At 42.4% G+C, this 13,901-nt stretch overlaps 1 protein-coding gene across 3 annotated transcripts in view; it reads right to left on the bottom strand.

Moving 5' to 3' along the window:
• AHCYL1 (adenosylhomocysteinase like 1) overlaps positions 1–13,901 on the bottom strand; it is a 93,036-nt gene that overhangs the window by 20,366 nt on the left and 58,769 nt on the right. For all 3 annotated transcript variants that reach the window (XM_061632600.1, XM_061632599.1, XM_061632601.1), the window contains exons 2-6: positions 12,877–12,988; positions 8,694–8,837; positions 8,064–8,164; positions 7,528–7,630; positions 1,927–2,021 (exon numbers count right to left, since the gene is read on the bottom strand). In XM_061632600.1, the coding sequence (XP_061488584.1) occupies positions 1,927–2,021; positions 7,528–7,630; positions 8,064–8,164; positions 8,694–8,837; positions 12,877–12,988 (555 nt within the window). The remainder of the gene's footprint in view (positions 1–1,926; positions 2,022–7,527; positions 7,631–8,063; positions 8,165–8,693; positions 8,838–12,876; positions 12,989–13,901) is intronic.

Genomic DNA, 13,901 nt, shown 5'->3' with positions numbered 1-13,901 from the left:
AGATATGAACCAGTGTAGACGTATGAAACAGAAGACATTGCCTATACTAATGGAGTATTATCTGATCAATTTAACACTTTTTAGGAAGGAAATCTACTGCACAATTTCCTCTTAAATAAGGATTCAGTATTACAGTAGGGATTTACAAATATCTGGTGTATCTAGCATACCAGGCCAAAAGGGCAAGGGTGCTGCTGATAGTAATCTTGAAGACATGAGGTTGCACCCAATGTTGCACTTGTGGAGTTCCACTCGCCTAACAGGACTTCCCCTTCCTCTTCTTGCACACCTCAAAAGTCTGCTCTGGATGGTCCCCTAACCCCAGGGCAGATTCTGAGGGTGTGCAAGGGGGCTTCAGGGGAGAGGAGAGGGGAGGTTCTGTTGCACAAACGGCCATCTGTTGCACAAGGGGAATGGCACCACTGGATACAAGCCATGCAATTAATTTCCTGGGAAAGAATTCTTCTACTAGTTGCAAAGGATATATGACAGACTATTCTCAAATTCTAAATTCTTAGAAAAATAGCTATTTTAAGGCAGACAAGCCATCAGTTATTTTTCCATGAGCAATACTTAATAGATTTTTTAAAATGTGAGTAGATCTATATTGTGCAAACATTCAATTGGTTTCAAGTGACTCAGATGTCATTTAGCTATATGGCAACTAACAGAGAATCAACATAAAGAAAAAAGCTTCCATTAGGGCAAGATGCCTGAAACTAAACCTAGAGAACATTTTATAATTCCACATTTGTAATGTGCAGGAAGTTTAAGAGTTGAGTGCTGGGAACAGCAGGTAGCGCCGTCCTGTCAGTAAGTCTCCTTTTCTATGTGTCTGTTTAATGTAACAACTGCCTTGTCACATTGATATTCTGCTCTTCTTCCAACATAACTCTGTTCATCTCTGATCCTTACAATAGCCCTCTGAGATAGGTTAGACTGACAGACAATGACTTGTCCAAAGCCATCAAGTGTGTTTCATCTCCCTGGTCCAAATGCAACATTTGCTCCACTGGTTCATTGTTGAGATTAAAGGTTATATCCAACGTAACACTATGTGAATGTTCTATCAGCTTTTTCCTTCCGTATTTATTTCATTTTATTTATAAAAGCCCAGCCTTCATCATATTGATTCCCAGGACTGTTTTTTATGCAGGACTGATTTTGAGGAGCAATAGCTGAGCTCCTCTCCGAGCAGCTTGGCCACCCCACCTCCCCAGAATACAGCTGTCAGTAGCCACCATCTCTCCACCTGAACACGCACAGACACAGTATGCCCAGAACATTCTGGGGGGGAACAAAATAGTTGAAGAGCTGAGAGGGGAACGGCTGTGATTGGGAACAACAAAATAATAGTAAAAAAGAAAAAGACCACTGCCAACAGTGAGCTCCCCATGACCCATGGGTAATTTTGCTGCAATTCCATATCACCAAAAATGTCCTTCTGTTTGCGGGGGTAAATTTCACCTCCCCCCTTCCAATTTGAGATGAAAATGGACAGGTGTTAACTAGTTATACCACAATAAACTTTCCATTTCTTTCAACTAAACCCCACTGACCAGAGAAGAGAGAAGGAAAGGGCAGGACAAAAGGAGAGGAAAACATAAGTGGTGCTGAATGTGGCTACACACTAAACACTATAATGTGATCCAGTACACAGGATTCAAAGAACCACTGAACTAGTTCTGCATGTCCAAAGAATTGTGTTTCTTAAACATTACCTCCTTGGTGCACACAACAAACCTCTTTTGAAACAGAAAAATAGGGCATGGTGGTCTGCTATTGAAAGGAAACAAGTCAGAAGTTTTACTAGGCATGTCAGAAACCTTGGTGTACAAGTAGCTCTTTGGATCTCAATCAATACACTTCCAAAGGAGAAGTTAACACGTGTGAGAATAAGGGGAACTTGGGAAAATGTTCCATTACCATGTTAGCCTGCCAGCTATCCACATTAACACAGCGATCAATGCACCACCAAAAGTCATCCTCGGATTCTCCTTTCCAGGCAAACACAGCAACACCTAGGGAGAGAAAATAAATTTGCTAGATTTTTTTAAAGCAAGGCTGCTTGAAGCAGACCCAAAATAAGCCTTGTGTTGGTACATAGCAACTCTTACCCCCACTCATTTTACTGATCCCTTACGTTAGCTGAAGCAGTCTGTGTACTGTACATTTGCAAGAAGTTATATTGTTAAGACAGCAAACTAAAAATAAAAAAATCCACTGGAGTGAATGCTTGATAGTAAGCAAACAGCCTCACTGTTTGATCCTGCTTCTTTTTTCGGTCATCTCTTTCGTATATTTAAATGACCAGGCTACTTGAACAGACATTATCTTTATACCACACATAAATAACAGGAAACTGATCGCTGGTAGCAGTCTCTAGTCACAGAAATGTAACTAAATAAAAGTGCATCATAGTTCAGAATTATATTACATTAAAGGGGCAACTTTAAAGCTATTCATCTGTACAATTTACAGTCTGTTTTGGAACAGCATCTTGAAACTAGACAACTGCTAGTACATGTTAACATGCCAGTTTTTAACAGTACATCAGAATGGATTTGCAGGAAAATATGCAGGAACAGAGAATATTTATTTATTTATTACATTTATACTGCCCCATAGCCGAAGCTCTCTGTGCAGTTTACAGCAATAACAAAAACAAAGTCCTGTACCTTCAGTATAAGAAATGTATTGTGATATAAGCTTTATTTTTATTTATTTATTAAATTTATATTCTGCCCTTCCTCCCAGAAGGAGCCCAGGGCGGCCAACAAAACACTAAAAACACTCTAAAACATTTTAAAAACAGACTTTAAAACATATTTAAACAAAACATCTTTAAAAACATCTTTAAAAACATCTTAAAAAGCACTAAAAACCCTTTAATACATCATAAAAACAGACTTTAAAACATATTAAAATATCTTTAAAACATTTTTTAAAAAAGCTTTAAAAAATCTTTTTGTTTAAAAAAAGGTTTTAAAACATATTAAAAAGCAATTCCAACACAGACACAGACTAGGATAAGGTCTCAACTTAAAAGGCTTGTTGAAAGAGGAAGGTCTTCAGCAGGCATGGAAAAGATAACAGTGGCGCCTGTCTAATATTTAAGGGGAGGGAATTCCAAAGGGTAGGTGCCACTACACTAAAGGTTTGCTTCCTATGTTGAGCAGAATGGACCTCCTGATAAGATGGTATTTGCAGAAGGCCCTCGCCTGCAGAGTGCAGTAATCACCTGAGTAAATAAGGGGCAAAAAGATATTTCAGGTATCCTGGTCCCATGCTGTATAGGGCTTCGTACACCAAAACCAGAACTTGGCCCAGTAGTTAATGGGCAGCCAGTACAATTCTTTCAGCAACAGGATGACATGTTGGTGATACCCTGCCCCAGTGAGCAGTCATGCTGCTGCATTTTGCAACAGGTACAGCTTCCTCACCCTCAAGGGCAGCCCCACATTGAGCGCATTACAATAATCCAGCCTGGAGGTTACCAGTGCATAGAGAACAGTGGTCAGGCTATCCCAATCCAGAAACAGCCACAGCTGTCTTACCAACCAAAGTGGGTAAAAGACACTCCTAGCCACTGAAATCACCTGGGCCTCTAGTGACAAAGATGGATCCAGGAGCACCGCCAGACTACGGACCTGCTCTTTCAGAGGGAGTACAACCCCATCCAAAGCAGGCAGCTGACCAATTATCTGAACTCGGGAGCCACCAACCCACAGCGCCTCCATCTTGCTAGGATTCAAACTCAGTTTATTGGCTCTCATCCAGCCCACCACCAAGTGCAGGCACTGGTCCAGGGCTTGCATGGCCTCTCCCAATTCAGATATTACAGAGAAATAGAGCTGGGTATCATCAGCATGCTGCTGACACCTCACCCCAAATCTTCTTATGAGCGCTCCCAAGGGCTCCATATAGATGTTAAACAGCACTGAGGACAGGATGGTACCCTGCAGCACCCCACAGCACAACTGCCAGGGGCCCAAAAGACAATCATCCCAGAAGGATACCATGGTCAATGGTATCAAAAGCTGCTGAGAGATCAAGTAAGAATAACAGGGTTGCACTCCCCCTGTCCTTCTCCCAATAAAGGTCACCCATTAGGGTGACCAAGGCCGATTCAGTCCCATAACCAGGCCTGAACCCAGATTGGAATAGGCCAAGATAATCTGTTTCATCCAAGAGTACTTGCAATACCTATGCCACAACCCTCTTGATCACCTTCCCTAAAAAGGGGGTATTTGCAACCAGTCATTAGTTCTCACAAACCAATGGGTCCAGGGTGGGCTTTTTCAGGAGCAGTTGGATCACCATGTCTTTCAGGGTGGGTGGGACCATTCCCTTCCGCAAAGTCACATTGATCCTCTCAGTCATTCCCCCTCAGCAAGCTTTAATAAGCCAAGAAGGGCAAGGGTTGAAACAGCACATTGTTGGTCACATCATCACAAGCACCTTGCCCATATCATCAGGTTGCATCAACTGAAACTGATCCCAAGAAGCTGCAGCAGATGTTGCACTGGACATCTCACTGGGGGCTACAACAGATGTGGATGGGGCATCAAGACTACTATGGAGGTGAGCAACTTTACCTTCAGAGTGCCTTGCCAACAATTCAGAGTGAGCCTCCAAAGGGTCTAAAACTCCATTTCCTGGAGTTGATGTCAACAGACCCCATACAATATGAAAAAACTCCACTGGACTGCTACTTGAGGATGCAATGGAGGCACAGAAATGGGCCATCTTTGCCGCCCTCACTGCCACGCAGTTGGCAAGGTTATGTTGTTTACTTGGGCCAGATCAGCCTCACAGCACATCTTTCACCACCTGCACTCTAGTCATTTCCAGCCTGTTTCATAGCCCTTAGTTCACTGGTGTGCCAAGGTGCAAACTGGGCTTCACAATGCCGGAGAGGGCACTCAGGGGCAACCATGTGAAGAGCCCAACATGTCTCATTGTTCCACAGTATGACAAGGGCTTCAAGAGTCTCCTCATCTGTCTACTGGGAACTCCCCCCAGCGCATTCAGGAATCCAGTGGATTCCATTAGTCTCCTGGGCAGACCATCCTAATCTGTCCACCACCTCTGCAAGGAAGGATTGGAGCCAAAAGTCTTAACTTCACCAGGAAGTGCTCTGATCACAACCATGGGGTGACATCCACACACCCCCATCTCCAGACCACCCCTTCCTTCATCTGGAGCAAAAACGAAGTTGAGGGTGTGCCCTGTCCTATGTGTCGGACCAGTGACAACTTGAGATAGCCCCACAGTCATCATGGAAACCATGAAGTCCTGAGCCGGAACACTAGATGTAGCCTCACATGGACACTGAAATCACCCAGGACTATCGTTCTGGGCTCCTCCAATACCACAGCCGAGACGGCCTCCGCCAGCTCAGTCAGAGAAGCTGCTGGGCTGCAGGGTGGACGGTACACCAACAGTAACCCTAGTTTACTGTCTCCTTGGCATACAAGAGATGCATGCAGAACAGCATAAATAACTTAAAGCCAAACAAATGTTCTGAGCATAATCTAGTTTCTCTCAACAAGTTTAAGGGAGTCTACCTGGCTGTGGAATGTTTCTCTGAGGACAGTTTGCAAAATACCCGACAGCTCTGGCATGCAGAGAATTTATAGAAATGTTAGGACAGCGAAGTTGGGAACAGTTTCTTTTTTCCGCTATGTTTTTACAACTGACCCAAGGGTTACAGTTATACAACTTTACAATATGCAGCAATTAGAGAAAAATGCTAGAAATCTTTTTTGAAAGAATAGTAATTTGTCTTCATTATCTTGTCTGCACTAGGTTTGTCCATTTTATTTGTATAAAATTCTATATTTTAACCACTGTTTTACATTAAGTCTTTGTGTCAATTTCTAACATGAAGCAACTGTAAATTAATGCAACAGATAACATTAATAGCTACATCCATACATCTACATCCAAATTTTCTCTACCAACTCATGGATCCACAGAAAAAACATGAACTTGTGATTTTATAAACAGTACCAAAGGTCTTTTCACAAGGCCACCATGAACACAAAGGCAGGATACATTTTCTGGAACATTGTCTGGATGCAGTTGTGAAATAGATGAGGGCTAATAGACTATGCTTGAACCATAGGAAGATGGAGACACTGCGGATGGGTGGTTACAGTGTCCAGGAGATTGGCCATTTACCTATTCTGGATGGGGTTACTCTCCCTCTAAAAGAACAGGAGCTCCTGGATGCATCTTGGTCATTTGAGGTTCTGGTAACCTCTGTGGCTATGAGTGCCTTTTATCAGCCATGGCTGGTGTGCCAACTACGGCCATTCTTGGACAGGGACAACCTGGCTGCAATGATTCATACATTGGTAACTTCAAGACTTGATTATTGCAATGTGCTCTATGTGAGGCTGGCTACCCTTGTGCCTGCTCTGGAAGCTCCAGCTGGTGCAAAATGCTGCAAGGCAGACTGTTGATGGGGACAGACCACTGCCAGCACATAACTGCTTAAAAGCTTCCACTGACTGCCCATATGTTACTGGGAAAGGTTCAAGGATCTTGCATGCATTTACAAGGCCCTTAACTTGGGTTCCAGATATCTTAAGAACCATCTGATCCCTTATATCCTGGCCCAAATCACTGAGATCTTTGGAGGAGTCTTTCTTGGTGGTCCCCATGGCTTCAACGGACAGCTCATAAGAACTAGAGTCTGTACATTCAGTGTAGTGGGCCCAAGCCTGTGGAAATCCCTCCCAAATGAGATTAGACAGGCCCCCTCCTTGTTGAACTTCAGCTGCATGACTAAAACTTTCTTGTTCCAGCAGACATTTTAAAGATAGTGTTTGGTTTTATGATTATTTTATTGTTTCATTTTCTGCATAACTTGCTTTTTATATACACGGCTTAGAGATGTGAATGATTACGTGGTATATAAATGTCCTAAATAAATAAAAATACATCCAACTAAATTTATTTCAAGTGACATTCAACTCGTTCTATCATAAAGAGATTTTACTCCGAAGTTGTACTTATCAAGTCATCTAATGCTTCTTTCAAAACAAATGCTTCTAAAACTAAAACCATTGGCTACTAGCCGTGGTGGCTATATTCTGCCTCCAGTGTTGGAGGCAGTGTGCCTTTGAGTATCAGTTGTTGGGAATCACAAGTGGAAAGAATGCTGTTGCACTCAGGTCCTGCTTGTGGGCTTCCCTTAGGCAAGTGGTTGGCCACTGTGAGAACAGAATGCTGAATGAGATGGGCCTCTGGGCTGATCCAGCAGGGCTCTTCTTGCTTCAGGTACAAACATAAGATCAGCCTTATTTTGTTCTAAATAAATTGTTCAGAATCTTGCATAGTTAGTGATAAGCTATAGAATTCTGATAACAGAGCTTCCAACACAGCCAAATATCTTGGTACACCATGTATTCTTAAGTCCTGAATAGTTTGACAGAATTATTAAGTACTGCACTAAGAAAACAGAATTTGCATTTCTAATTCTGATACCGAATCTCTGTGCAGCTGTCCTGTACTCACCAGCCTCAGCCAAGGCAGCAGCCACCTCATTCTGAGTGGAATAAATGTTACAAGCAGACCAACGGCACTGAGCTCCTAATGCACACAGCGTCTCAATCAAGACCTGAGAGGCAAAGCAAACAGTCAACCAAAAAAGCAGTAATAATGGCTGACTCAATCTGGCCAATACCAGCTCAGAAGTAAAAGGTTATTTAACTTAATTTAATGTATACCTCACCCAACCCCAGAGACTCAAGAGAGACTGTATATCAATTAAATCAGACACACTTAAGTTCATGCAGGGCATTGTAGCTACCAGCCAAAAACAACATATGCCACTGACAAATTGGATCCTGGCATCGCCATAACAGCCAATGTCTTTCCTGAGCATTTGTATGCACAGATATACCAGGGTGGTTTAGAAACTAAATAATGCTCTCGTTTAGACAACTGCGACACCTTTCCTTTTATTCCTTTATTCTGAAAGGGACAGACATGACTTGCATAGGCAGTAATTAAGATGAAAAGCAGCTTGTGTACAAGTTGCAGGGACTCACCGCAGTCTGTGCTGTAATGTGCGTGCATCCCACAATTTTAGCTCCAGCCAAAGGCTTTTCCCCCTGGGCTCGTTTTCTTAGTGAAATCAGTGCAGACATGTCTACAAAAAAAAAAAAAAAATTCAATGAAACCTGTTTCAATGAAACCTGTGAAACACTGGTCAATCATCATCTTGGGTTCCCAGAATAAGTCAAAGAAATGTATGTATGTGAAGACTTGCTGAAGAATAAGAGCTCTAGAAAGGCAAAGATTAGTAATGGCAACCATCTTGAATGTCAGATAGTATGTCAGTGAAGGATGGTGGCAACCTGACACTGCAGCCTGAAAAGGCTGCAAAGTTGTCAGGAAGTGTGCAGTCTGAAGGGTTAACTGCCCCCAAATGGAGACCAAAAAGCACTGTGCACTGTTCACGTTGACTGTCATCTGTTGTTCATAAGGCTGAGTACATAGATTGTTGCAACTGGCATCATTAGCAACACCTGTTAGAACAATCATGAGGGGTTGTTTTTGCTTTTACATCATTTGCTGACATTCAACAGAGCTAATCTATTACCAAGGGGTTTGCTGATTAATGGGATATAATTTATGGTACCCAAAGGAGAAGGAAGATTCGACAGCTAGCCCTTTACCTTGCTCAGCAATCTCTATCTCTCGGCGGCCAAACTCTGCCTGCTTGATATTTTTAACGCAGAAATTGCTACTGCCCTTGGAATTAGTTTGCTGCTTTTCTCTAGGGGAAACTTCATCATCAGAGCTGTCTGTGTAAGATGCCGCTAGAAAACAAAACAAAAATGTTTTGTGAGAACAGAATATAAATGAAAGAAACAAAGATGATCCTTATGTCTTACAAAGGGCTGACATTTTACCATCTGTGCTATTTTAATTTCATTCTGATAATTCATCTTAAACACTGAAAGCATCCTGGTCAATCTGGCTTCCTGTTTCAAATCTTTCACTTCTTGGCATAAGGTGACACCATATGTGTTTCAAACACTGCAGGATATCAACATCCTTGGAAGATCAGTGGCAGACAGATTTTTATTTATTTAAAGAAAAATAAGCTTCCTTTCAAACATACCAAGTCCTTAAAACACCTTATAAGGTCATCATGGTCAACATTATTCTGTTTCCTGACTCCTAATTGAGCAGAGCAGAGGGAGCTGTCTCAGCTGGTCCACAAGAGAGGAGATACAAGCAAGCCAGCTTTCAGAGAGAGAGTGAACAGAGAGAGCGAACAGGGAGAGCAAACAGGAATTTGACAAAGGAGCTGTAGCGAGGAAAAGAAAAAGGCCAAGGGGGCTCTAAGCCGTGTGCTCTGAAGGGCTTCATAGCAGCTTGATTAGAGGGGTGTGGCCTGAGAACTGCTGAGGGCAACAAGCAGCAGCTGTGTGTGCTGGGACTTTCATTCTGTTTCCTGACTCCTAACTGAACAGAGCAGAGGGAGCTGTCTCAGCTGGTCCACAGGAGAGGAGATACAAGCAAGCCAGCTTTCAGAGAGCGAGGAAACAGAGCAAGCTAACAGGGAGAGCAAACAGGAGTCTGACAAAGGAGTTTGACAGGGGAGGTCAAGGGGAGGTCCCCCCCCCAAAAAAATTACTAATTCTTGTACGGCACACTGCATACCAGTGGGACTCTCAAGTTTACCCTGAAGTAGGACAGGACAAAGAAAGCACAGGCCACTCCAAAACAAGTGGTTCAGAAAGAAACAAAAGGCAGAAGAGTATGAATGGGAAGGATACTCCAGTGGTTGTGACCTGCAAAGTGTGTGCCATGTCCGTTTTCTTGCCTGAGAACAACATAGTGTACACGTGCAACAAGTGCAAGCTTGTGGCACTGTTGGAAGAAAAAGTGAGAGGCCTGGAATGGTGAGTGGCACACTGAGGACTATAAGAGAAGATGAAGAGTTCTTAGACAGAATGCTGGAACAACAGCAGCAAAGAGAAGTGGAGGTGGAAAAACAACAGCATGTGGTAGCAGAAGAGACTGCTTTGGAGAGGAACAACGAAGTGGAAGAAACTCCGTAGGAAAGGGTGACAGGAGCCGAAGAACTAGAAGACACCCTTCACCAATGGAACTATGGAACCGCTTTCAACCACTCGAAGATGAGACTGAGGACAGCCTGTGGTGGAAGAATTATAGGAGACTCCATGCAACAACGAGCAAGAGGCTTAAGCTCAATGAAGCAGGGGCAATGAAACCACGCCCAACAAGAAGAGAACTAGTAGTGGGAGACTCCCTACTGCGTGGGATCGAAACCTAAATATGCCGAGAAGATCCGTGGACTTGCCAGGTAGGCTGTCTACCAGGAGGACAGATTAGAGATGTGACGGAAGGGTTGCCATCACTCATCAAGCCCACCGACAGGTATCTCTTTCTCCTCTTCCATGTGGGAACAAATGATGCTGCCAAACAGAGCTGTGAAGAAATCACACCAGACTTTGAAGCTCTGGGAAGGAAACTCAAGGACTTTGAGGTCCAGATAGTTTTTTCATCCATCCTTCCAGTACTTAAGAGTAGAACAGGAAAAAAATACTCCATGTGAATGAATGGCTATGAAGGTGGTGCCGACGTGAGAGATTTGGATTCTGGGACCACAGGCTATGCTTCCTGGAAAATGGACTGATGGCAAGTGATGGGTTGCATCTCACAAGGACTAGGAAGAATGTGTTTGGTCACAGCATGGAGACGTTCATCAGGAGGGCTTTAAACTGAATCCTATGGGGGAGGGAGGTGTAAACTTGGTGGTAACAACACATTAAGGTTTGTGCACAGTAACGGGAACAGAAATCGGCTGTAATAGGGCCAAGTAACAGTCCTCGGAAAAATGTAGTAAGGAAGCCAAGCCATAAATCACTTGGTCTTCGATGTCTGTATGCTAATGCACACAGCATGGGAAACAAGCAGGACGAACTTGAACTCTTAATACAGAAGGGTAATTACAACTTGACAGGCATAGCTGAAACTTGGTGGGATGACTCCCATGACTGGAATACAGCAATTGAAGGATATAATTTGTTCAAAAAGAACAGAAGGAATAAAAAGGGAGGTGGAGTCACGCTGTATGTTAAAAATATATATCCCTGCACAGAAATATAGGAAGATGAGCCTGGTAGCTCCACCAAGAGTATCTAGATTAAAATGGGGCAAGTAATAAAAGGAATGTGGTGCTTGGAGTCTACTACCAACCACCCAATCAAGGAGAAGACAAGAATGTAACTTTTGAAAAGCAAATTACCAATGTTTCGAAGAGGCATGACGTAGTAGTAATGGGGGACTTCAATTATCCCGATATCTGTTGGGAGACAAATTCTGCCAAACACGGCCCCTCCAAGAAATTTCTGACTTGTGTTGGAGATAACTTTCTCCTACAGAAAGTGGAGGAAGCAACGAGAGGATCAGCTATCCTGGACTTTATTCTAACCAATAGAGATGGTTTGGTGGATGAAGTGGCAGTTATGGGAACTCTGGGGGAAAGTGACCATACCATACTTGAATTCTTGATTTTAACCAAAGCAAAAGCTGAGAGTAGCCATAAGTGCACCCTGGACTTCAGGAAAGCTGATTTTAATAAACTCAGAACAATTGTAAGTACGGTTCCATGGCACACGACCCTAATGAGAAAAGGAGTCCAAGATGGGTGGGAGTTTCCAAAAAAGGAAATTCTAAAAGCGCAATGGCAAGCAATTCCAAGAAGGAAAAAAGGGGGGAAATAGCTGAAGAAGCCAATGTGGCTTCACAAAAAGCTTAGAGATGACCTGAAAACAAAAAAGGACACATACAGGAAGTGGAAAAGAGGCTAGGTCACAAAGGAAGAGTACAGGCAGGTATCACGGAATTGCAGGGATGGTGTCAGGAAGCTGAAGCTGAGAATGAGCTGAGGTTGGCAAGAGATGCTAAAAGCAACAAAAAAGCTTTCTTCAGGTACGTCCACAGTAAAAGACAGAGAAAAGAAATGATGGCACAGCTACTCAATGAGAATGGCAAAATGATAAGAGATGACAAAGGAAAGGCAGAAATGCTCAATTCCTGCTTTGGCTCAGTCTTCTCCCAGGAAACATGAAGTGGAAAGGGCAGGATTTAAGCTTGAGATTGATAGACAAACGGTCAAGGAATACCTAATCACTTTGAATGAGTTCAAATTGGCAGGGCCCGATAAACTGCATCCTAGAGTACTGAAGGAACTGGTTTAAGAACTCTCAGAACCGCTGTCTATTATCTTTGCAAAACTGTGGAGGACTGGTGAAGTGCCGGATGACTGGAGGAGAGCTAATGTTGTCCCTATCTTCAAAAAGGGCAAAAAGGAGGAACGGGGGGACTACACACCAGTCAGCCTAACATCAATCCCTGGAAAAACTCTGGAGCAGATTATAAAGCAGTCAGTCTGTAAACACCTTGAAAACAATGTATAAGCAACAGGGCTCTTGCAAGCATTATGCACAACTGAGGAGAGAAGGTGACTTCTGTAACCACTAAAATCAGAGGAACACACAGGGGCTTTGCTTTCCAACAGACCATGAAAGGGAACAGGACGTGGCAGCTTCTGTAGCTCATAGCTGTTAGCTCAATGTGCCAAAGTCTTGAGAGAGAATGGTGTTTTGGTAGGAGGTGCATCCCTAACTGTAAAGTCTGCCAAATATCATGAATTCCAATTATTGCGCAAGATTTCTGAAATTACTGAATGACGTCAAAAATAAACAGGATTTTCTTTTCAGTTCAAAGGTAAGGGTTAATGTTATGTTAGTATAAGGGCTAATGCTTATAGTGATGCATAAACCAAAAGCGAAATAAAGTCAGGAAAAGGAAGACACCTACCAGAGCTGTAGCTGTCAGTGGAAGACTGCGAAATGGAACGAGAGAGGGACCTACGACCAGTCTTGGTTGGGAATTTGCTGAACTCTTGCATATCATCCGCAAACTGGATTTGCTAAGTCCAAAGAAGTAAGATGACATCCATGATTATACTGCTTTATCTTCTTTATCAACAGGCTTCACTTCTCCACATATTCCACAAAGGCAAAGAAGTGAGCAATACAGGGTAAAACTTTGCTTGCTAAAATTCACACCTTGCCATTTTATTCCAGTTTCTTTGTGCAAAAAGTGATTTCCCCCCACATATTTGTGCTATAGAAAGTCAAATTAGACACAACACCGATTCATGCTACTTCCTCCATGAATCCAAGTACTCCTTCCCCTTCAGAAAACCAAAGATTAATCAGGAGTTTAAAAACAGTTAAGCATTTTAAAGCAGAAAACTATGGGATGCACTCTGTATAGCCAAGTCATAAGCTAACAGTGATATCGTTACCAAAGGCAATCAATCAGGTATTCCGAGGAGGTAATGAAAAACAATGTGATTATAAGATCTAGACAGCTACCTCCACAGCAGCACCTATAACAATCCATGACTTACAAAACCAACCCACACACTTCACCTATATTCACATTTCTTACAAAATTCCACATGCACTATTTTGTTGATTCTTAGCTAATAAATTTGTTTAACTATATATTTGAAACCACTTATGAAATACATTAATATATAAAATTACAATACATTAAAATAATTATCAAACATAAAAAAGATTTTAAGCACACTGGATGGAATATTTTATTAAGTTGATATGAATAATTTATTTATGAAGGTTTCATTGTAGGAAAGTAGAGTGAGAAGAAATAGTTCTTTTAAATTCTAAATTCTTGAGACAGCACACTGTCCAAAACATTTTCTTATTTCCACAATAAAAACTGAGAAACCAAATATACTTGCTATTCCGCATTAAAATCCCTGGATGAACTTAGATAAACCAGGAAAGAGCTATGGGCTTAGGAAATCTTGA

The sequence above is a fragment of the Rhineura floridana genome, chromosome 6 (assembly GCF_030035675.1).
Source record: "Rhineura floridana isolate rRhiFlo1 chromosome 6, rRhiFlo1.hap2, whole genome shotgun sequence".
NCBI classification, from domain to species: domain Eukaryota; kingdom Metazoa; phylum Chordata; class Lepidosauria; order Squamata; family Rhineuridae; genus Rhineura; species Rhineura floridana.
This window is presented reverse-complemented; position numbering and strand designations above follow the sequence as displayed.